This window comes from Lipotes vexillifer, unplaced genomic scaffold (genome assembly GCF_000442215.2).
Source record: "Lipotes vexillifer unplaced genomic scaffold, Lipotes_vexillifer_v1.1 scaffold1329, whole genome shotgun sequence".
Classification (NCBI taxonomy): Eukaryota; Metazoa; Chordata; class Mammalia; order Artiodactyla; family Lipotidae; genus Lipotes; species Lipotes vexillifer.
In genome coordinates this window covers 1,523,523-1,548,231 of record NW_006797566.1, presented here as the reverse complement: position 1 = coordinate 1,548,231, position 24,709 = coordinate 1,523,523, and the positions used below count along the sequence as shown (strand labels likewise).

Below are 24,709 nucleotides of genomic sequence, written 5' to 3'. Positions count from 1 at the left end.
AGAAGCCACCTCAATGTGAAGCCCGTGCACCGCAATGAAGAGTAGCCCCTGCTCGCCGCAACTCGAGAAAGCCCACGCACAGCAACAAAAACCCAATGCAGCCAAAAATAAATAAATTAAATAAATAAGTTTAAGGGAAAAAATTACAAATGTTTAAAAAAAAAAAGAAAAGAAAAAGGAATAATCACAATGCAGGGGCTTCCCTGGTGGTGCAGTGGTTAAGAATCCGCCTGCCAATGCAGGGGACACAGGTTTGAGCCCTGGTCCAGGAAGATCCCACATGCCGCAGAGCAACTAAGCCCACGCAACACAACTACTGAGCCTGTGCTCTAGAGCCTGTGAGCCACAACTACTGAGCCTGCATGCCACAACTACTGAATCCCGTGAGCCTAGAGCCCGTGCTCTGCAACAAGAGAAGCCACTGCAAATGAGAAGCCCGCGCACCACAACAAAGAGCAGCCCCCACTCACTGCAGCTAGAGAAAGCCCACGCACAGCACCGAAGACCCAATGCAGACAAAATAAATAAATAAATAAATAAATAAATGATTTATTTTAAAAAATAAATAAATAATCACAGCCCAACTTTGCTTCAAACCAAAGAGCTTTTAATGGTGTTTATTCCCAAGAGCCTTAATAGGGGTGGTCTCACACATGCTCCATGACTGTTTTCAAGCCAAACCAGATCTCTTTCACTGTGGGTAAGATCGGATTGGCCAGCAGAAGGAACTCATATCGATCTGTGTCTCCCAGTTCAAATTCAAATGAGTATTTGATTCCAGAGTCATAGGACCAGTCAATGCTTCCTCCACTGGCTTGGTCTGAAGGGCAAATGAGAATAAAGTCTGGTTATGCTATTCCCACTGGCCTCTCACAGCTACGTAACCTCTATATTAAGTTCCACCACTATCAAAAATAAGTCAGGCCCCTATCTGCATGGACCTTGAGAACAGGGATAGCTTAGTAGAGGGCCACGCTTATGAAAAAATACAAGATTAATTTGAAAAGCAAAAGGTGTTACTCAAATGGACACTATACTTAGCCTTCCTTTGGTGTTCTTAGGAGCCTCTGGCTTCACCCACCCATCTGGAATCCTGCCTGCTCTCCTACGGGCATCTTCTACAGCTTAGGGAGGCTACACCACTTCTTTCTTCAGTTGGGTGCTAGGTGTAAACATTGTTTCCTCTGGTGGGAGAGAAGGGATTACAAATAGAGGAAGAGATTTGGTCCCTGCTCTCAGGGCACTTTCAGCATAAGGATGGAACAGGCTTTGCTCTGATAACAAATAACATGCCCAGCACCTATATGTGTGAGTAAAACCAACAATGTGCACCTGTGTAATATGTGGCCACTTACGTGACAAATGATAAAGGAAGGTAGCATTAGCCTACAAACACTTCTGACAATCATGACTCAGAAGAGCTAAGGAATAGGTCGGCTCTGAGGCCCGTCCGAGGGAGGGCAGGTAGAGGTCAAATGGAGTCACCTAATCCCTAAGAGTGGGGCCGAGCAAAGGGGAAGACCAGGGAGGTTATACCAGGGAAAAGTAGGACTAGTGGTTAATATTGGGAATTAACACTATGAACTCGTGTGTCTTGTGTCTTTGCCTTCACCCACAGCAGCAGTAGTAGCACCTGGTAAATAACAAACACCAAATGGCTGCTGACTTGAACTGAATTTTCCTGGGTACCAAAATTACTAACTTATACCTTTGGTGTGGTCACATGACACAGATGATCCCACTAAGAGGTCCACAGTGGACTGGCTTCAGATTGAATCCTGATTCTGCAAATCATTAGCTGGGTGACCTAAGACAGTCACTTATCTGAGTCACAAATGCTTCTTCTGTCAAATAAGGATAATAATACTACTTACTTCATAGGGCAGTGAGAATTAAATAGGATAATATAATGTTCATGATTCGATCAATTGTTGAGTGCTTATTAAATGTGTTAGACGTTATGCTAAATTGGTTTATTTAATCCTCACCTGTGTCACAAGTAGATATTAGTATTAGTCCCATTTTACAGATGAGGAAATCTCAGAGAGATTAAGTGAAGGAGATGGGATAATGTATGTAGAATAGGCATTCAGTAAATATCAGTTGTGATTATAATCATCATTATCAATAAATGACTAAGATCCCATCAGAAAAGTTGGACCACATTAAGGATCAGAGGTATCTGGAGGAGAGTAGTTCACCAGGAAACTAACAAGCAACATTTATATAGTGCCTTCGAGTTAGTGAACTCGTTTATTCTACATTCTATCTTTAGAGCTTCTCAACAACCCATTTCATAGATGAAAAAACCAAGGGAACCTGGTTTGAGTGACCAGGCTTGAGTGACTTGCCCAAGGTTACTTGGTTCCAAAGTGATGGAACTATAACTCAAATCCAGACCTCTCTCCCCAAGGTCTGTGTTTTATTTCCCCCTGAGAAAGACTCAAGTAACAACTTCTGGACCAAACACCTGTTGTGATGCAGCTCCTTATAGACCTTTCCAGATGAGAAACTGCCCAGAAAACGTCTCACCCACCACAGACGTCCAGCCATGTCTTGGGTGGAGCGAAGCAGGTATTCAGCCCAGAGCTGCATATCAATCGGGGGCAAGAGGCAAAAAGTACTTAACTGGGACTCGTTCTTAGAGGCAGTGCTTGTCCAAGCTGGAATGAGGCCAGAATCAAGGATAACAGAGTCAGCTCTGGACAGAGATGCAGCAAGAACTTGATTAACCATTAATGGTCACATTACAAAAGATCAGACAGCAAACCCTATACTTGTCTGACATTTGCTTATTGGAAGTATCTTCAACATCTGTGACTTGGCCAAAAAAAACATACTAAATGTAGGCCTTTCAAGGTCTACAGTACTTGTAAATACTGTAGGTATTTAAGGAAGGTGGAAAACTAGATTCCTTGTAATAAAATGGCTGAGACCCCATGTATGTGTCTCAGGGGCAAATGAGGCCATTCTGCTGACATTCTGAACTCCAGCCTCCACTCAGAGGTGGCCAACCAGAGAAAACATGCATTCCTCAGCCTCAAGTGGCCATAATGGCCTCCTACCCCACTGCCACCACTCAGGGGGCCCTCCTCCCTGGAGGTTCCCCCACCAAAGGGGAGGACAATCCCACATGGAACACAGTTAAAAAGGTCTGGGCAACTGTAAGATCAGTCTTCCCAAAGAATAGCCTAAAAAATATGTAGATAGAGCTCCAATGCTGTTCATTACATTTGACTTGGGAATCGCCTAAAAGAAAAAGAAGTTTGTGCCAATATGTTCATAGTAGCACTATTTAGCAAAAAGTTGAAACAATCCAAAGGCCCAATAACTGGGATATAGCAGTATAATTGAATAACAAATACCTAGAGCGGAAATAACATAAAACTATGTAGGAAATGTAAAATGGAATACTACTCAGCCATAAAAAAAGAATGAAATAATGTAATTTGCAGCAACATGGATGGACCTAGAGATTATATACCAAATGAAGTCAGAAAGATATACCATATGATAGCACTTATATGTGGAATCTAAAATATGACACAAATGAACTTATCTATGAAACAGAAACACACTCACAGACATAGAGAACAGACTTGTGGTTGCCAAGGGGGATGGGAGAGGGATGGATTGGGAGTTTGGGATCAGCAGATGCAAACTATTATATAGAGAATGGATAAACAACAAGGTATTACTGTATAGCACAGGGAACTATATTCAATATCCTGTGATAAACCATAATGGAAAAGAATATGAAAAAGAATATATATATGTATAACTGAATCACTTAGTTATACAGTAGAAGTTAATACAACATTGTAAATCGATTATACTTCAATAAAATAAATTTTGGGGCTTCCCTGGTGGCACAGTGGTTGAGAGTCCACCTGCTGATGCAGGGGACACGGGTTCATGCCCCGGTCCGGGAGGATCCCACATGCTGCAGAGCGGCGGGGCCCGTGAGCCATGGCCGCTGAGCCTGAACGTCCGGAGCCTGTGCTCCGCAACGGGAGAGGCCACAACAGTGAGAGGCCCGCGTACCACAAAAAAAATAAATAAATAAAATAAAATAAAATAAAATAAATTTTTTAAAGAACTATATGGGAAATGATGTTAAATGAAAAAAAGCTAAATGCAGACATTGATTACAACTAGATAAATATATTTGTGTTCAATGACAAAACATTAATGAAATTGAAACTGATAATAAAGTATGATCATTATTAGACTCTTTTTTCTATGAAGTTTTAAAAATACATCATAATAGCAAAAAAGAAAGAGAGAAAGAAAGAAAACCATAATCTGGAAAAAAAAAAGCAAAAGAAAAAAAGAAACTTTCATGCTCTGAAATATTACCAAATCAGTAGTTTTGGGATTTCCATTAAGTGTTCTAGATATGGTGAGTAAACTGTTACTCCTCTGCTCTCCAAGACTCCCATTAAGAAAACCATGACTGGGACCTCCCTGGTGGCACAGTGGTTAGGAATCCGCCTGCCAACGCAGGGGCCACAGGTTTTATCCCTGGTCCGGGAAGATCCCACATGCCGTGGAGCAACTAAGCCCATGCACCACAACTACTGAGCCCACGTGCCACAACTACTGAAGCCTGCGCATCCTAGAGCCTGTGTTCCACAACAAGAGAAGCCTCCGCAATGAGAGGCCCGCGCACTGCAAGGAAGAGTAGCGCCTGCTCACCACAACTAGAGAAAGCCCACATGCAGCAACGAAGACCCAATGCAACCAAAAATAAAATAATTTTTTAAAAAAAATCAAGTATGCTTTAAAAAGAAAAGAAAAGAAAACCATTACTAACAAGTGTGCTCTCCCTCAGACTCCCACCATCACCCACTTACAGATAGAGCTATGTCAGTGTCCCCAGCATGTCGGCACACTCTCCTCTTGTTCAAGCCTGATCTGCCCACCTCTGCTTATCCCTTTCTTGCCCCTATTCTCCCCCTCTTTGGAACAGCACTGCCTTGGTCATTTCTTCTCTCTCCTATATCTTCCACCTCTCCCTCTCTATTGTTCCTTTTCCCACAGTCAATAAACAAATCTCTTACCTCAAAAACAAAACCCTCCATTCCTCTCTCTCCTTCCCTTCTCATCCATGCTCCTCTGAAGAGTAGTCCACTCACTTGGCCTCCCCTTCTCCCATCCCATGTACTCCTCCAGTAACCCTGACTCTTCTAAAACTGCTCTGGTTACGGTCACCATAAGCTAGTAATGAAAACCCAATGGTAAATGTTCCGTCCTTTTCACATTTGACCTTTTTGTGACCTTTTTGTCATTGTTATCCACTGCCTCCTTCCCAACAATTGCTCCTTCCCTGGTTTCTGAAATGCAAGGTTTTTGGCCTCTCTGCCCAGCCCTGCTGCCATGCCCTCCATCATTGCTAACCAATTCTGTTGCCTAACATCTTACTCCCCTCCTCTGTCCAGGGCTTTTCCCACTTCCGATGACCTCCTTGCTCTCCTGTTCCAACCACCTTCCCTTTCAACTACCCTTAAATCTCTCTCTCTGCAGAATCCCAGGGGTATACAGCCCAAAGCCTACAGGACATCTCCACTTGAAAATACCACACTTACCTCAACCTCAGTATGTCCAGAGCTGAACTCATCTTTCCAACCCCACCCCTCCTTCACCTTCCTGGATGTCTCCCTCAGTTAATGGCACCATTCAATGACCATCAGTGAGAAACTCTCCACTTCTGATAAATGACAAAAAACTTTTGATTTTACCTTGTAAATTTCTCCCTTCATTCCTCACTGGCACTGCTGTAGTGTGAGCCATCATCTCTCCTCTGAACTCTTCCTGTTCTTCTTGTGGGATGTTCCTACTTCTAGTCCATCATCACCACATCCTCCATGTTGCTGTTGATGTGTTTTATCTAAAACACAATGCCTCAGTGCACTCGCTGCCCTGCTGAAAACTCTCCAATGGCTTCCAGAATCCTTTGGGTTAAAACCTAAGTTCTTTAATATGGCACACAAAAACTTGAACTCCCCCGACTCCTGTTACCACTTTCATTCCTTCTTGTAGTTCACAGAGCCCATCATGCAGTTTCACATGTCTGTGCCTTTGCATGTGCTATTAATGAGCCAGAATGTCCCATTCCTCTTCCCCTTCTCTAGCCTTCAAAATCCTGCCCTCTTCCTAGATGAAATCAAATCCCCCCAACTTTCTAATACTTTTGTACCATGTATAGCCTACTATTGCACATATCATGCTAAAGTTTTTCTTCCCATTCATCTCCCATATTAAACAGTGAGTTCTCTGTGGGTTCATTATGTCTCCAGTACTTGGAGACAGGTATATAATCATATACAATGATTAGCACATAGTATATGCTCAATAAAAGTGTGTGTTTTAGGCACAGTGGGTGCCTACAAAAGTCATTTGTTTCCAAAGGATCCATGGGCATAGGAGCACTAGGGAACTCCTGGGCATTTGACTGTGGGGTCCTGAGTTTCTGGCTTTGTCCATAACAAAGTGAGGGGATTCCTTTGGAGGACTAAGAATCTGCAAGTGGGTGCATTAGGATTTCCAACAGCGCTGCAGTCATTTCTTGTTCTTATCTTGATTTACTATGGGAGAGAGGAGCATCGGGAAGTCTGACAGCAGGCTCCCAAGCTTTATACCTGCCATTGCCATTACTCCTGACTGCCCTCCTCTTTGTTTCCCCAAACTCTGCATGGACAGATGGCTGCAACCGAGTCTATCCACTGAAACCTCTGGGTCCTCTTAAGAGTTGCACCCATTCTGTCCCCACATACAGTCCATGGGTTTACTTAGGGTATGAGCCTCTCTTAGCCAAGAAATGGGTAATTAATAAAAGTGGTAACTTAGGTCAGAGTCTTGATAAATGCCCATTTTCAGGCAAAGAAATTCCACATAATAAGAGTGAGCCATTAAGGATCAGGACAAGCAGAGCAGAGAACACACAACTCAAATATTTAGGAAGTTCTTTGCTCTAAATACCACATAGTAAGTATATCATGGAGGAGATCTAGCCTCGCCGAAGAAATCTGTGTAGGTTTGGGTTCCCTGCATTTTTAAGGCCTACCCATTTCATGTCAGAGCATTTAAAGGCTTTGACCCCAAATCACATGGTGCCTGCTATCTTAGTGGCTCATTTGTAAAAACACGTTAGATACTTACAGATGACTGAGCAGACAGGTCCCACTTTGTACTTGGTGCCATGCAGGCTTGTCAGAGACTGGGCAGCCTTTGGGCCACTTCATTTTAGAGTGAGAGAACCAAGGAAAGGTGGATAGTTAGTGCTTGTCTCTTGGAAGAACAGATGCCCAGTTGCAGAATGTAGAATGGGACAGTCTGATGAACTGGACTCTGGTTAATTAAGCACAACACCCTTTTTGTTTCAACCATTTTCACTGGGAAGTAAGCACAAGTTCACTTCTGTTGGCTCTGAAAATACAACAGACCCTCGTTTATTTGATCTTTCAGGTTCTTGCAATAAATACACCAGGGTCATTATTTTGCCACCAGCTCTCCTTGTTCAGGAGTGTGGATGGAAATAGGGTGGGAGTAAGGGGCTAAAGAGAATGTGTACTGACTCAAGGATGTATCCAGGAAGTTGGTTTTCTTTTTTAAACTAGATCCCTACATTGGCTTATTTCCCTATGATTGTCTCTTTTTCCAAGAAGTAGAGCTCAGCAAAGTATTTTCCATTATTTGAGGGTTCCAATTTTGACTGATTGAGGCTTTACTGTCCTTGCTAGGGATAAATGTAAGGTCTTGAACTTGGGTCCAGGAAAACGACTGTACAATTACCAGATGGGGGAAACCTGGCTCAGCAGAATACTCAGAGAGCCTGGGGGTTTCAGCTGTCAATGAGCCCAACATGAGTCAACGGAACGACGCCACTGCCAAAAAACTAATGTGACCCTCAACTGCATAAGCTGGATGAGGGCAGTTACGGTCATGCTCTGCGCTATGCTTGTTAACCCCACAACGCGAGTTTTACATTCACTTCTGGGAGCTGCCTTGAAGAACACAGACAAATCAGAGCATATTCGTAAAACAGCAACCAGAAGGGTGAGGGAAGTTGGGAACATATTCTGAGGGCTTGAAGGGACGGGGGTACTTAGCAAGGATAAGGAAAAACCTAGGAGAAGCAGGTTACTATCTTCAAGTAATTAATGAATTTGTCTCTCAAAGGGAAATAAACTTACTCTCTGGAGCAAGACGATAAACCAGGGCTGGTATGTGAAAACCATAAGCAGAAGGCTTGAGCTCAATCAAATCTGCCCCAACATGGAAAAGGCTCCCTTGGAGGCAGGGAGCTATCCAATCATAGGCTGGATGACTATAATGGTAGAGATTTAAGCACCAGGTTTAGGTAATGTAAGGTTATCTAGAGCTACTAAAAGTACCTTTGACATTCAACTCTGACATTCTCTCTCCCTTGATTCAACCTTTAGTGACAATATTCACCATCAAAACCCTGAAAACTGCCTTACAGGGGCTAAAATGCAACTGATAAGATGAAAGATACACCTGAATATGAATAATCTATTCCATTTCTGCTAGCTGCTGACAACAATCTACTTGAAAGTAAACTGACCAAAAGGTCCCATCTCAGGGCTTATCTCTAATATACGGGTTTCAAAAACCAAGCCTAAAAGGCAAATTGGAAATATTTGCACATTCTCTTCAGCTGGAGAAGCACTTGCTCAATTATAAGCAGCGCCCTGAGTTGTCACCACCTGACTTAAGGCTGCCACCAGTCTGCTCATTCCTGAAACAGGAAAGACGATGGAGGGTATCAAGTGATACCTTAGGGAAGTGTTTTATGTCCAGCATACACAAGTGCAGCATGATGACGGATCACAGAGCCAAAGACACCAGGAAGGTATAAGGCAAAGAGCTGAGAGGCAGCACTGCTTAGCATAGAGCAACTGACTACAGATCCAAGAGCTTCAGGTCCAAATCCAAGTGATTATTTCCTAAGCAACAGAAAACACATCCTGGGAATTTATAGTCAAATCAGGCTTCTGCTCATCTAGATTAAGGCAACAATAATTTCATGAATTCTATTTCCCAAGGAAATTTAATTTAGGCAAGTCTTTCAAACCTTTGCCTGTGTCACAATCTTCTCAGTGGTTGGACATATTATGTCTCATTTATGTTTGTAACCTGTCACTAGTATACCCCCATCTCAATACCTATCTTTATGATTGAAACTTATTTGTCCACACCATGGATGTTTGTGTCTGAAATGAAGTTTCAGAAACTTACCAGCTCATCAAATTTATGTGACTCGGCACATGTATACCCATAGGGGAACATCAGCAGCTGGGAATAGCTGTGGAAGGTAATGAAGGCCGTGACTTTTCCAGGACTCTTGATAAAGTCCACTATGCATTTCACTTCAACTTCAGAGTTGGCACTGGGTCTATGGTATGAGTCAGAGCAAGAGTTGTTGCTGGCTCCAGGTTGTGATGGGATGCAGAAGATGCCAAGTGAGAACAGTGAGCTTTAAGGAGACAGTGTATGGAGGCAGTTACCATGCATCCCTTCAGTTCCTCCTCTGGAAATCTGAGCAAGATTGTCATTGTGTTAGATTGAATTACTACCTAAAGACACAGTCAGGAGACCTAACTCGAGAGATTCTGGACACATCTTCTTCTTTAAAAACATGGCTCCTCTATATGGCAGAAAGAACTATCAAATTAAATCATCTCCTCTCTGTGGGAGTTGTTGGAAGAAAAGCTAGATTTAATATTATAGATGGAATTCCTGCATTGGATGGGAGTTCAGCAAGCTCATTTTCTGGGATTTCTTCCAATTCTTAGAGCCCAAGAGTAGAAGATTCTATGCATCTGTACTTCTAAGTCACAAAGCCACAAATGCAAGGAACCTCTGATACCCTTTCTGTGGTGAGGAAGTCACAATTACTTTTGACAAAAAGGCTACCTTTGGCCTCATTTTCTCAGCTACTGGAGTTACTCATGACCACTGAAGTGGTCCCACTGTGGCCTGGCCAGGGCTCTGAATGCTAGAGAAACTCTGAAGGGACAGGTAGAGGCTGGGACTCCACAGAGTCTCTAAATGATATGGACAAAGTATATATACAAACTATCACCTCATTTGGAGATTATTTAATAAGAACAACAAGCCAGGAAAAATTTTGACTTTGAATTGCTGGACATTGTTCAGTATTTTGGATCTGATGCTTTGATTTTTTTCTTTCCTACACTAAAAAAAAAAAAAAGAATTTGTAAAAGCAATGAATGAAGTTGCCACTCATCCATATCGTGTCAGTGTATCCTTTCTTGGTTCAATGATTCTCATTAATTCATCTGTCTTTCAAGTCTTTAGTGATTGCCTTCTATGTGCCAGACACTATGCTAGGTGTTAGGAACACTACAGTGGAAAAGACAGTTTCTAACGTTACTGCTATCACCATAATGAGGAAAAACCAAATACATTTTAACTCTGTGATTAGAGAAACATAAAGGGTTTTAACTGGTGCCTGAAAGCAAAAAGGAGCCCCCAACCAGCCTGGCACTGGACCGCGAAAAATTAGAGCTGTAAGTCAACAAAGGCAGAACAGGAAGCAAGTATTTTCTCTTTGAATCTATTTTGAAAATCAATTTCTTAATCTTATTCGTACTTCATTTTAGTTTTCTTTCTCGAAGCATCCATAGATGATGTAATGCTTCTCCTGTGACTAGATCCCAACCCCCTCTAGTGGTTGGTTCAGGGCTTCCTGGCGCTTCCCACCACCACACAAAGTCTTGCTCTGGAAGCTCAGAAGCTGAGCCAGGATACAGTTTATGGGAAAACCAAGATGTGAGACAAAATATATTAAATGCTCCTCAGAGCTCAGTGACAGCACTGTGTGCCTGTGAAGGGAATTTAGTGAAGTGTTTTTCAAATAGGTTTTTAAATAGCTTCAATCCTGAATGGGCTTAGCAGGCTGACAGCACTGCAGAGCCATGCAAATAGCTATCTGGCCAGAGAACATCTGACTATCCCTGGGGGAAAGTCCCCATGCTCACCTCCAAAACCCATGTCCCAGTTCCGGTTAGGATCAACACCAACACTGAGGCTTCCAGATACCTTGAACCGGGTCTTCTGCCACATACGATTCTTTAAAATCCAACGGAAAGAAAATACAGAAAAAAAAAAAGACGGTCATTCAGTCCAATGAGAAGTTTCCTTTAGAATTTTGTTAATTTCTCTCAATCCCTCACGGGAAGGCCCTTTGGAATTGCACTCATTTCCCTTGCCCACAGACTTGACCAGTAGTCCTCACACAGGGTTCTGCTTGGAGCTTCTCGGCCGTCTCACCGAGGTGAGAAGTAAATAAGCCTCCATCTCCTCCAATGAATACCTGCCAAACCATGTTCCGTAGAACCACAGTCCTCTCAAACGTTAACAATACAATAACAACAAAAAACAAAAATTAAAAAACAAAAAAATAGTGGGGAGAGCCCGAGGGTTCTGTGATAGAACATTTTGGGAAAATACAGGGTTAAATTGGCTAATTTACTTCAGAACTTCTAAAGGTTTTTTTAATGTTTTAATGTTTTTTATGAAGATCCAAGAAGCTCCAAGCTCCAAGATACAGTGGGCGGTATTTCCCAAACTTGACTGTGGAACCCTTTATTCATAGGGTATCTCATGAGATGAGTACTACTATTTCTACAAGTTCCTTCTGAACACGCATTGAAAAATGCTATCGTAGTCTGCTCTCTCCAAAAATAAACTTGAAGCTCTGATTCATTCTGAATATACGTGGGGTCACAGTTGCCATAATGGTGTTCTGTAATGAGATTTTTAAAGAAAAAAAAACTGCATAACTCGTTTTTGTGATATAACAGAGGATTTCTTCTACAGATTGTAAGTAAAATGCCAGATGCATTGTACTGCCTACCTAAATCCTACAGCAATCTAATTGTCAGCAGGTAACATCCGCCTCCTCTTTTCTATCAATCCTACCATCAAAACACAGGGATAATTGGAACAAATCTCCTAGGTGACTCACAGTGAACACTGAACTCTAATAGCCCAGCCTAACAGCTGAAATGGGCTCTGACCAAGGCAATATGGAAAGATATCATGTATTGGAAAATGAAATGATTGTAAACATCACTATGCCTCAATTCAGGGCCACTACTGAGAGATGAGGCTTTCCATTTAGGGTAAATCAAGAACAGAAAAATCACTTTTGTTTTGTTTTGAAGTTCCTACACATCTCCTTAAATTCTTGTTGAAGAGAAAAAGTCCAGGCTTCCTTTGGTTTGAGAGAACACATAGCCATCAGAGCAGCAGGAAGATGTCCATCATATCCAATCAAAGTGATGGATGGGTCATTTCCATAATCAGAGGCAGTCTGAGCAGAGACAACATATACGTCAATCTCACACTCCCCGTTCACCAGGGAACAGAGGAGAGAATATTAAGGCAATGCGCTTTTTCCAAACATAACCTATCACTGATGGTCAGTGAGAGTCTTCCAGGACTACAGCCCAATCTCCTATTAACGTGTTTAATATGCCAGTGTCGATACTTTTATTTCCAATCAGAATAATTTACTTATATTAAATAAAAATCAGGTATCACTTATCCATTATCTCTCAAAAGCAGAATTCTTCCAATTAATTTTAGTGAGGCATTTTGCAATGGTGGGCAACTGTGTTTGTGGCTCAGAGGGACCTATGAACCAAAGAAATCTTTTCAGTTTCCTTAATCACCACACAGGCTATACCTTCTCAAAAGTACTCACGACCAACATCAGATTACTTAATTATGCAGAGACTTCTCTAAAGACCCAGAGAACCAGTTAAATTCCATTTGGGGAATTTACATTTCTACTTGTGATCAATTGCAGTAGAGTTGAGGTTTCTGTTGGATTAAAATTTATTCATTTCCTGTGCTCAGCCATCCTAAGGCATTATTATTCAACTGTTAAATATCCATTTCATAATACCCTAAAGGTAACTGCATTTTAATTGAAGGGAAAAATGTATCAGCCGGTATGCACGTGGTTGCACATGCTTGAATGATCTGATGTGGATTGATTTCCTTTGCTCATGAATTAACATTCTGATTTATAGCATGTCATTTTTGAATTACTTAAGAAATACCAGGCTAGGTCACACCCAGCACGGTGTCCTGACTCTAATTCCAATGAACATGTGGAAGAGACATATCTCTACACCCTAACTTTAAGTGAGATTTGGAAATTTTTCAGAACAACCCAAAAACCCTCAACGAGTTCCACTTTGTATCTGTAGGTCAAAGTAAACTCTTCTAGCCCATTTATATTCTCTATCTAAGCTCATTTTGTGGTTTTATAGATCTCTAGTACATCGTGCCACAGCCCTAGGAGCTCCAGGCAGCAAAGCAATGTTCTCTAATCTGTTCTTATGCTGAAATCTGACTCTTGGTGTCCTTACTTGCCACCCTCTTAATCTCCTTTAGCTCACTATTTTTTTTTTAATTTGTTTCATTTATTATTTTTGCTTGCATTGAGTCTTCGTTGCTGTGCATGGGCTTTCTCTAGTTGCGGCAAGCAGGGGCTACTCTTCGTTGCGGTGCACGGGCTTCTTATTGCAGTGCCTTCTCTTGTTGCAGAGCACGGGCTCCAGACATGCGGGCTTTAGTAGTTGTGGTACGCAGGCTCAGTAGTTGTGCCTCACGGGATCTAGAGCACACGCTCAGTAGTTGTGGTGCGCGGGCTTAGTTGCTCCACGGCATGTGGGATCTTCCCAGGCCAGGGATTGAACCCATGTCCCTGAACTAGCAGGTGGATTCTTAACCACTTCTCCACCAAGGAAGCCCATAGCTCTCACTATCTTTTAACAGAGCACGCAGTGGCCAGCAGGTTGGGGGAGTATGGAGGTACATGCCAGGGTGCTGGGTGGGGCAATACCAAATTAGGTTTGAATGGGTCTGTTTCCTGACTGTGTGACAAGAGAAGGACTTGGGATGAGAGCGTCAGCCATAGGACCACAGGGATTGCTGTGAGGTTAGGTGGGCCCTGACCCCAGAAAGACAAAATAAATGGGGAATTTTGGGCAAAATGACCTTATTTGCAGTTCACAGTGCAGTAGCTTGTGTAACCCACTCACCGGCATGGATCCCAGCCTCTAGCCAGATAGCCAGCTTGTCTCCTCCCGTGCTGAACTGCAAAACAAGTGTGGAAATGTGAATGGCTCCACCACCACAGACCCCTTGTCTGTTCCTCTTTCTGTACTTGATGTGGTTGAGGAGGAGGAGGTGTAGACAGTGATGCTGTCAATTAACTTTTCATTTAACGTGGGTTTTTTTGGTCCCTTTCCTTTAATATAAACTTAAATACAGGCTAACAAGAAGGGCATCATTTGACGTTTGTAAAAAATCATTGCAGATAATGTGATGACATGAAAATATGTTCATCATATGCCATAAATTTTTAAAAATAGATTACCAAATAGTATGATACCATTTTTATTTCTTAAAAGGCTAGCTCATGTGTATGTATGTATATGTACACACACAAACATAGGAGAAAAAGGGAGGGGGGAAAGAAAAGAGAGGAAAAAATAGAAAGATATACAACAAAATGTTAATAGCTATCAATCCCATAGTTGTGAAATTAGTAAAATAGGGATGTTTTTCATTTTTTGTTTCTCTGTTCTCCATTTTTTGCAATGATTGTGTTATTTTTGTAATAAAAATGCTTGTGGTAATCTTTTGAGTCCTTCATAAAAACAGGATGGTAGGCTCTGGAAGTCCTTTCCAGAGTTTAAATTTTATGATCTAAGGGACTCAGTTTTATTTGGAACAGTGGCTTTGCCAATTGAATCAGTAAATGGGGAGGAAAAGATTATTTTTGCACCATCAATTTCTATCTTCCTGCAGCATTCTAAACATCACAGATAAGGTAAATGAGAAATGTAAATCCCTGCTAAAAATTACTTTTCAAGCGTTTTGAGAGTTTTAAAGTGTTTCATGCTTTTTCCTCCAAAGAGCTCACATAGGGAACTTTCGAAAACAAATAACATTCTCAACCACGAATCACCAAAACACCCGGGAGAAGGAAAGTCCAGGAAGATCCAAGGGGGAGGAGAATCTGGGGTTTCCTGACCCAACTGTAGGAGAAACAGGGAAAAGGAAATCAAAAGAAAAGAAGGTAGTAAATACGAGCAAATGTGCCACGGTGTCATAAAGTAGGCAAACCACTCCTCTCAGGCCTGCTTTGGGAGAGCCACTCTGGAGAAATCCATCTGTCCCAGTGAGTCTGTTGGTTCTCAGCCATAACGTTTCCAAATTTAGCAGGGAGTTGTGACATTATCTCCCCCCACCCCCCTTAACAAACTCTTTCTAGGAAATCTGGGGAAATACTTTTCACTCTTTTGCAAGGCAAGGTGAAAAAGCTTGAAATTATCAGCACTAACTGTTGTCAGCGGGTACAGGTTGAAGTAAAACCATAACCTTTTTCCGGCTAGCAAGTAAAAAATGCCTGCGTTTCTGGGCATTTGCCTTTGCTGTTTGGTTGCCCATCATTCTGCACACCACAAGAACTGTTTTGGTTTTAAATGCGGCTCCAGCAAGTACCTGGAACTTTTATTTCTTGTTCTTTTTTTTTTTAAATTCTCGGTTTAAAAAAACAAAAACAAAAACGAAAGAAACAAGTAAAAGAAAAACAAGGCACAGCACAGCTACCTTGATTAATTACAGAATACCTCCCCCTTCCCAGCTCACCCAGGGGCCCGAACCACCTCCCCCTTCCTCTGTTCCTATTGGTGCATATGCCTGTTTCCCTGAGAGCAAATCTATCAAGAGGAGAACATTAATTCACTCCTGCAGACCTGCGTCAGCTCGCGCAATAAAAAGAAGAAAGGGAGGTGGGGGAAGCAGGGAGGTGGATAGTCAAAACCAGCAAGGACTGGTTAGGAGGAGAGGGGAAAAAAAAAAAAAAGGAACAGCTCTGCAGGCAGAGACTACTGACAGCCCGCCTGGGAAGACCGGGATTCTAGAAGCATGAGAGGAAAAATCATCACTGCACCTGTGTACCTTGAGCTCGTTCATGGGCCGATTTTTGAAAGAATAGACAATGTTCACTTTGCTTACTAGACCAGGGTGCTCAGCAACGAGGTTATCCATTTCTCAGGAAATCTGAAATGTTTAAGATGAAGAAATAGACATTTGCAAATGAATAATCTGGTGCATCCATTAGTGACTTTTCTCTCTCCTCCATTTCCATTCCCTCAGGGAATGGAGAGGGCCACACGGCAGATGCTGTGGGACTGGGGAGGCTGGAATCAAAGCTAAGAGATGATGAGTCACTGGGGCATGCACAGGGGCTGGGAAAAGGGAAGCCATTTTGTGGCAGCGGAGCCGGCTCTTTCCAGTTTTGTGCTTCAAACAAAATAGCCCTGGTCTAGTTTCCCTGTGGCTTGCCTCACGCCAGCTCTGAGGTGGAACTTCCCCATCCAGAAAGCATCTTCCCCTCACTAGCAGAGGAACACAAATGGTAGTGGCACCAAAAAAAAAAGGTGGATTTAGAAGCAGGCGCTGCAAAACGCAGCCGGGCTGGTTCAGGCCAGGGCATGGGGGTGCCTGCCTCAGAGGCACTTCTGCCACAAGCCACTTCGGCTCCTATTTGCAGGGCTGACTGCAATCCTGTACAGCTGGGGCACCCAAACTGTGTCCATTACTGCGACTGAGACATGTCTGGGCATGTCTGGAGAGTGATCAGCATGAAAACGGCTCCTCCAGCTGTTGCCAGCATTTGGTCTCCTTAGGACGCGGACAGCAATTTGTGAGGCCAGGCAAAGGAGGGAGCGCATCCTGTTTTGGCCACTCCCTTTTCTCCCTCACTCTCTGTACTGGTCCACAGTCCCTACTCTGAAACCCTTTAGGGACCATACATATTTCAAATTAAGATTTGTGTGTGTATGTGTGCAATTTTAAAAAGGTAGAAAAATACATTTTACACATGTTCCATACTCAAGCACATTAATATTTCTGGCAGTAAAATAAGTGAGTAGCAAGTCAGTTCAGGTCAGATTTTGCCCCTAAATGAGTTTAGGTCGGGTCAGGGTTTGCCACCAAATAAATGCAGGGGGAAAATTGTTTTCTAAGTTCTCTGCATTTTAGAATTGCTGATTTAGGGAATCAGCAACTACCAGACAATCTCCTCTCTGGCTCTTTCCTGCTCCTCCACCTCTCCCCTTAACCCCCAACCCCCATCTCCTCATACCCTCCCCCACCCTCCCAAATCAGTTAGTGCAAGCAGACACCTGTACCCCCCAAGAAAAGCTATGTGTCACAAAGAGGCAGATGTAGCACTGTCCAGGTGATCCAGGTGAAGGAAGGGGCATTCTTCACACCAACAAAACTCAGGAAAGATAGCAGAGAGATTGCACAAGACTTTGCTGCCATGAGGTCTAGGAGAATTTGGCAGGTTGGGAGACTCCACCGTTGGCTGGAAGTCAGTGGTATCAAGTGTCCCCTGATTCCATCATCAGTGGTAGCCATGAAGCATAGCTCTCAGATGGCTTGTGGGTGGCACAGGTCAGAAATCAGCCAGGGGACCTCAAGGGGAGAGTATGAGCATTAGAGGCTGTCTTGTGCTCACTTAATCCACTCCTGGACACTTCTAAATAATGCAGTGGCTGCTGGGATGGGCAGGTGGGCTTCAGGTCCTAACTTAAGGCAGTGACACTGATACTGGCTGTGAAATCCTAAGGAAATTTGGAGAAGTTAGGAAATAATATGAGAATAATTTCCATTAAATCACCAAGTGGAAGTATAGGCCTTGTTATCAGAGGAAAGCATGGCCCATTTCTCTGATGTTCATTTTGAAACACCTACCTCTTCCAAGGTATAGATAAGCCTCAAAGTTGAAGTTACCATTCTGTTCTCTTCTCTGAGTAACATTTCTTCATTCTCCTTGTCCAAGAGAACCTAAGATAAATCAGTCACACCTATGATTAGTTTATAGCAATGCATTTGAATCTACAGTTGTGAGGGAAGTGGTGACATTCAGGCCCCAATCCCAAGCATTTTTCTTTCTGTCCTATAGGCTTTGGGGTCATGCCCTTCCCTTATTCTGGCAGCACCCTGAAAGGGGATGGGGCATTAATGAGACTTTGGGCCAGACAGATGCTGCAAATATAGGATGACAGTCAGTCCTGAGGTTGTGCTATGGCTCATTCTCCCTTTCTGGGAACCCGGGGTCAGAGGTAACCTCCAATTAAGAACTAAATGAGTAACAACTTACATTTGCCTCTACTTTGACTCACACTCTTCAGTTTGCCCTTTGCATTTCATGCCAGAGACTCTTTTTTGCCCTTTCCATTACATTTTTTATTACCATATCCACTTGTACCAAATGCAAAAAAGAGAGGGATAGAACCTTCCTACCCACTGCAGGGGTAGTCCAGACTTCAGGAAGGCCCTAGTGGTACCCACAGGTCCCTTCCCTGGCAGAGGGTACCCAAAGATAAAAGAGGATGGACCTTCAGTTCATATGGACCAGCAAGCCTCTGGAAGAGTGGGCTGTGGGATAATTACTTGAACATCTTCAATCACAATGGAATAAGTAATTCCCTCGGACCTTAAGGAAGCTTCGACTGCCTGGATGCTGACAAAGGGAACTCAGACATGGATTGTCTCTCCTGGGATGGTGGGTGATTTCCAGAAATCAAGCTGAAAGGGATAAAAGGCCAAGGCAATGACTGGGTCATTCCAGGGAAACGGACAGCTCAGCGTGGATAGATTTCAAGAAATCAATTCGTTATCTATTTTACCTCAAGCCTCCAAGACTAGAATCATTGTGGAATCGCTATGATGTTGCAAGAAGTGTTTTTAAATGTCCAAGCATCAGCATATGTGTTATATGGTTTTCCCCCCATATGGTTAAATATTAAAACTGGAAGAAGGTAAAGATTATTTAAAACTATGGCATTTTTTTTAACAGTTGACATTCAGGTGATCCAAATCATTTCATAACAGAATATTAATACTATAAATTATTTAGGAGGGAAATAATGCATTAAAGGTATTCAATAATTTTTCAAAATAACTTTCACATTTGATTTTTCTTTTCATTCTTACAAAACATCTGTGAGATAGAAGAATGGTATATTTATCCACATTACACTGAATGGGAGAGAAGTCAGTATGACATTGGGCAAGTCACTTACCTTCTCTGAGATGCAGAAGGTAGATGACTTGCCCAATGTCATACAGTTGGGACTAGAGCCCAGGAGTTCTGGATTCCAGCTCCATGAGTGAGCATTCCATACTTCTCATCAGAGAAGACAAGATACAATCCAAAGTAAGAGATCTTAGTCACTGTGTCTAACTGTGGAGTATTCACACTGGGAAACAGAAGCCCCCTCCAGGACAGATACCTGAAGATGTTCTTCAGCCTCCAGTTCCACCACAGTTTTTATTTGTTCTTCATTCCTTGGTGTGATCTCAAGAACTTGGTCTCTAAAAAATATTACCCACAGACATGACCTTAAAAACAAAACCTAGACACTGTTTCCTGTTGCTTTCTGCTCCTGTTAGTCTCCGCACATAAGAAGTTAATGCAGCAGTCAGTAATCTCTTTGACAATCAAGAAATTAATAAATAGTATACTGACCCACATCCCCAGAATGAGGAGTTGATAGAATGGCTTTACTTCCCCCAAGGAAATGTTATCTAAATAATAATTAAGAGCTGTACCTAATCCTAGCAGCAACTTTGCCAGTAAAGTTACCTTTCCTTTAGCTAATGATTATCAAGTAACACCTGCTGCTCATAAAGCATCGGCTTTTAAAACTTGTCTGTTCCTGTTTTTCAGAAATAAGTTTTAAAAAGGTAGAATAATTAATTTGGTGCTTATAAGTGCTCCAAAGAGGAATCAAATTTACATCTGGGTAGACCTAGGGTGTTTTTGTTGTTAACTGAAATGTATCAGAGTTCCATCTCCAAACCCCATTCATGTGGCCCAAACTTGGGGTATTGCTAGGGACAACTGAAACCCAGACAAATCATGGTGTGTGTGTATGTGTGTCTCTCTCTCTCTACACACACACACACACACACACACACACACAATGAGTAATAAAGGATATCAAGGACTCCTTGGCAGCAAAGAGAAGTTACAAAACAAGCAAACAAATATCCTCAAAAAAAAGTTCAGTAGTAGAGCTGGATTTCTTATAGCCCTTCCTTGGTGACAGAGGTTTTTCCTCTCTCCCTTTCTCTGAGTAGGCTGACTTCCTGAGTCACCGCCCTGCCCATTTATGCAGTGGGGAAGGAATTGGTACAAAGAGCCATAATAAGGGACCAGAACCCAGACCCTCTGAAATCAAGTATCATCCAATTTCCAGTGAACTCCAGTGGAATACATAAGTGATAGAATGTGAGCGCTTCAAGTCTCTTCTGCCTCCCAGTATCCACTGGCCATAGATGGTCTGAAAAATCTTCCATTTGAGTCTCATTCCTTTTGGTTAATGTATAGACTCCCAGGAGTCCTCCTTTAAAATGGGAAGGCACTGGGAAAAGTAATACATTGGGCTAATATTTCCTGGTGTGTGTTCTAAGGAATAACAGCCCTTTGAGTTGTTCAGCATAAATAAATAAATAAATAAATAAATAAATAAATAAATAAATAAATGTGGGGAGGAGTTTGAGGATCACAAAAAAGGATAGGTGCAGCAACCTAGATCCCCTCATAGGTTTAAAATACACACTAATTTAGTAAAAGTTCCTAGAAATTCTATAGTTTGTTTAACCCTCTGATTCCCAAATTTATTTGATCATCCACTTTTTTGGGCCAAATTTATTTGGCCACTTCATTAGTTCCTTGGAACACTCTTCAAGAAATGCTGTCTAAAGCTCTTCATAGAATCTTGAAACCAAAGTACTTTGGAGCAAAGATGGATCCTACAAAGCCATGAGAGTTGGATTTGGGCTGAAGTCTGCAGCTCTGGTCCTCCCACTTCATGAGGTCCCACTGCCTTGACACTAGATCTGAAGATGGGAGGACTTAAGGTGACATGGAGGATGAAGTCCAGAAAGGTAGGGAGGCAGATGGGAGAGTAACCCAGCACTTACTGAGATGACACAGAGACAAATGACCAAACAGCTTTATTTTCACTGATGTCTGTCATCCCCACATTCTGATCATCAGAGGGGAAAAAGATTAAGGACAGAGAGAAATAGGGTGCATGTGCTCTGTTTTCACTTTTGGTTTTTTTTTTCCTTTAAATTCATTCATCTCTTTTTTTTATCACTCATTCCTGTTATTTCCACTACCCCCTCTCCAAATCTAAAAGAACTCTGAAAATGCTGAACGCTTACACTCATTATTCTGCAACAATCCAGTGAGATACTCTGTGAATCAGGTAAGCAAAATTCAAATAGGCATCAGAAAGCATAACTTACCCCACAGATGTTTCTCCACAGTAGATATGCCCCCAAAAGGACACCAAAAAACAGGATCGATCACATAGTCAAGGATGTTCCAAGAGTCCAGAATTCGGTGTCATTCCTGAACTTTATTTATAGGGACCACAGCTGAGGCTGACCTGTTGGCAGTCTAAGAACTCAAGTAAATTCCCACATGGTAAAATTCCCACCTGCATGTCAAATTCTCAAGACTGTAGACACCCACCTGTGTAATATCACCAATCCATACATTTTACATTCTTTCAATGAGATAACAAACTTTGATGGAAAGAGAACAAAATTGCTAGAGCATACCAAGGGCAAATCATGCATTTATGATTTAGAACATAAAGTGCCACTAACTCTGACCAGTGACAGAAGCCAGGTTAATAGACCTAGAGGTTAAAGTCTTTCCTGGGTCTCTGACAGAAAAGGGGCACAGCATTTATAGTAATTACTCAGGCATCCTGTCTATCACATTCCATTAGTTGGCTCATTTGTTTATTTTTATAATGTTTACCCTGAAACACTGCAATCACTTAGTCCATATCTGCTGTATCTCCCTGTAGATATGACCTGTTCCAGTCCTCACACTATATTAAAACAAAACAGAAGGCCTTTTTTTTTTTTTTTTTTTTTTTTTTTGCGGTACACGGGCCTCTCACTGTTGTGGCGCACAGGTTCCGGACACACAGGCTCAGCGGCCATGGCTCACGGGCCCAGCCGCTCTGCGCGGCATATACATGGCTCACGGGCCCAGCCGCTCCGTGGCATGTGGGATCTTCCCAGACCAGGGCACGAACCCGTTTCCCCTGCATTGGCAGGTGGACTCTCAACCACTGCACCACCAGGGAAGCCCACAGAAGGCCTTTTAATATTCAATTTTGAACTGTTTCTAAAGTGATCCATCTGCATTTGTACCAAATTGATGTCCCTGTTTCTGTGCTTTTTCCCAAAATGAAAATGTCTTTCTAATTATGACAATGAAATTGCTTGTTACAGAAAGTTTGGATTAAAAGGAAGTGTTTTATTTAATCACCAATAATTCCTCCACCCAAAGAAAACCATTTGGAGTATATCTTTCCAAACTTCTTTCAATGTTTTAGAGCTTTTTCTTAAACAAAGATTAGACCATAACATATATTCTGATTTTTAAACAAAGGTTTTTTTAAACAAAGGCAACCTTTCCTTGTCTATAAACATACATCTACATTGATCTGACTTTGCTCTTCATTGCAAAAGGAGAAGATACACCATTCTATTTTTAGGATTCATATTTTATTATATTTTAGTCTTCACACACACTATATTCAGCCTAGCAAGTATCAACCAACAGACACAAGGAAATTTTCATCTGTCCTCTTGTAACCGAAAGTGGGGTCCAGCTGCTCGCTGCTCAAAGGCCAATAAAGAGGCCACGTTTGTGGAAAGGAAAGTTTGCTTTATTTTGGATGCCTACAACTGTTGGGGGAGTGAGTGAAGGGCAGACATCTGTCCAAAGGCCTACTCCTGACAATCAGGGGGCAAGAGCTTTTATAGGCGGAGGGAGGGGGCTGCATGCAGAAACAGCACAGTCAGCTCTGACCGTCATCTTGAAATTGGTCATGAGGTGGTCTGACCAGCATCATCTTGATTGTTTCAAGTATAGTTAGTCTTCAGTTCCAGGGTCTATTTGTTCCCATTTCCTTGAGGCCAGTTCTTGGAATCGTGGCAGCTTATGTCATGGCTACAGCCTGGTCATCACGTAGTTAACTTCTTCCACCTGGCAGGGGTTTCAGTATCTATAACACAGCTCACAGGATAGGGCTCAGGATATTATCTATAGCCCTTGAGAAAGAACTAAAGGTCCTTGACTATGCTTAATGACTAAACTACTATTATTTGGTCTCCTTTGACTATTTTCCTTTGTTTCTGCATGTTCTCACTTCTCTGATTAAACTTATTTTTTGGCTAAAGTTTTTCCACAGACAAAAGGCAGGCAGAGGACCTGGGGGACAAAGACCAAAGGGTCCTGCTCCGTTTCACTCGGTGTCAAATTCTTTATCTGCACATGCTCTAAATCCCTGGGTTAGAATTTTCAAGTACCTACTTTACGGGTGTTTCTGGTTTTTTCATTCTCTTGGGTGTTGGGGAGAAGAAAGAAACCAAGAGGCAGAGACCATAATTCATCCTCATGTCCCCAGCACCTATCAAGTAGACAGTAGTCATATGAATTGAAATTAACATGCTTCTGGAGAGGGCCTGTGCACAGCGACAAAGACCCAACATAGCCAAAAATAAATAAATAAAATAAATTAATTTTTTAGAAAAAAGAAAGAAAGAAATTAAGGTACTTGCAGAATCAGTAAAAGCTTCTTGGAAAAGACGGGCAGGTAGGATTTGCTGAGGAGAGTATGGATTTCTGATGGTTTGCAAACATGAGAAAGGTAGAGAACTGGGGGGAAATGGTACACGATAGAGTTGGGAGGAAATCTGCCCCACTTGGGCAGACCTGACCCTGGGCATGGTGGAGAAGGTAGAATATGAAAAGAAGATACGAGAAGGTGATAGAGGGCCTCACAGTTCAAGCAGAAGGCTTTACACCTGATGAAAGGAGCAAATGTAGAGCCTCAGAAGGTTTCTGAGCTGGTAAGTGACTTCAGTCTTGAGAATGGTGAATCATGCACAATGGTTGCAGGGCAGAGACGCTTTAAGCAGGAAGCCAAGCAAGGAGCTTCCTGGAGAAATCCAGATTTTTAAATGATGCATCTGGGCTGGGTGGTGGCTGAGGGAATGCATGAGAAGGGCTCCAAGAGGCATTTCAGTGGAAGAATCAGAGTCCCTGGTGAGTGACTGGCGCCTGACTGTGCATAGGAGAAGTCAGGAAAAGAGTATATACCAGTGGGTTGGAAAGGAGGGGCAGATAGCCACCTCCACAGCAGCCTCTGAGCATTTCCTCACCCAACTGTTACAGTGTGTGAAGTTCCACTGTAAGAATTTGTTTTATCTCCCTTACAATATGCTTTCAAAGAGGAATTTTTGCTGAGAGTTACTACCCAGTGAGTTCACTGTAAGTGTTACGGATATGACAGCTCTCTTCTCTCCCTGAAAAAGATAGTGGGGATGAACCTAGAACCACATTGGGGATCCAACTGAAGCTCAGACCCCTTGCTCCTGAACCTCGGGCATTCCCAAAAGGAGTGAGGACTCAAGGATGACGCCTGAGATGAACAAAATGAACATTTCCTGGAATGGATGAAATCAGTAATATTTTTTAATGAATAGAAGAAGTTGGAGGAGGAGAAAGCACAAGCATTAGTAG

At 42.4% G+C, this 24,709-nt stretch overlaps 1 protein-coding gene across 1 annotated transcript; it reads right to left on the bottom strand.

The window, feature by feature from the left end:
• Positions 1 to 632: 632 nt before the first annotated feature.
• CPA2 (carboxypeptidase A2) lies at positions 633 to 21,471 on the bottom strand. Its single transcript, XM_007469728.1, is given in 18 exon segments — positions 633 to 820; positions 7,162 to 7,238; positions 7,795 to 7,847; positions 7,941 to 8,006; positions 9,262 to 9,460; positions 11,027 to 11,122; positions 12,271 to 12,297; positions 12,299 to 12,325; positions 12,327 to 12,364; positions 14,062 to 14,160; positions 16,033 to 16,134; positions 17,836 to 17,850; positions 17,852 to 17,895; positions 17,898 to 17,928; positions 18,538 to 18,672; positions 19,380 to 19,461; positions 21,406 to 21,440; positions 21,442 to 21,471. Coding segments are annotated over 18 exon segments (1,344 nt in total).
• Positions 21,472 to 24,709: the final 3,238 nt, after the last annotated feature.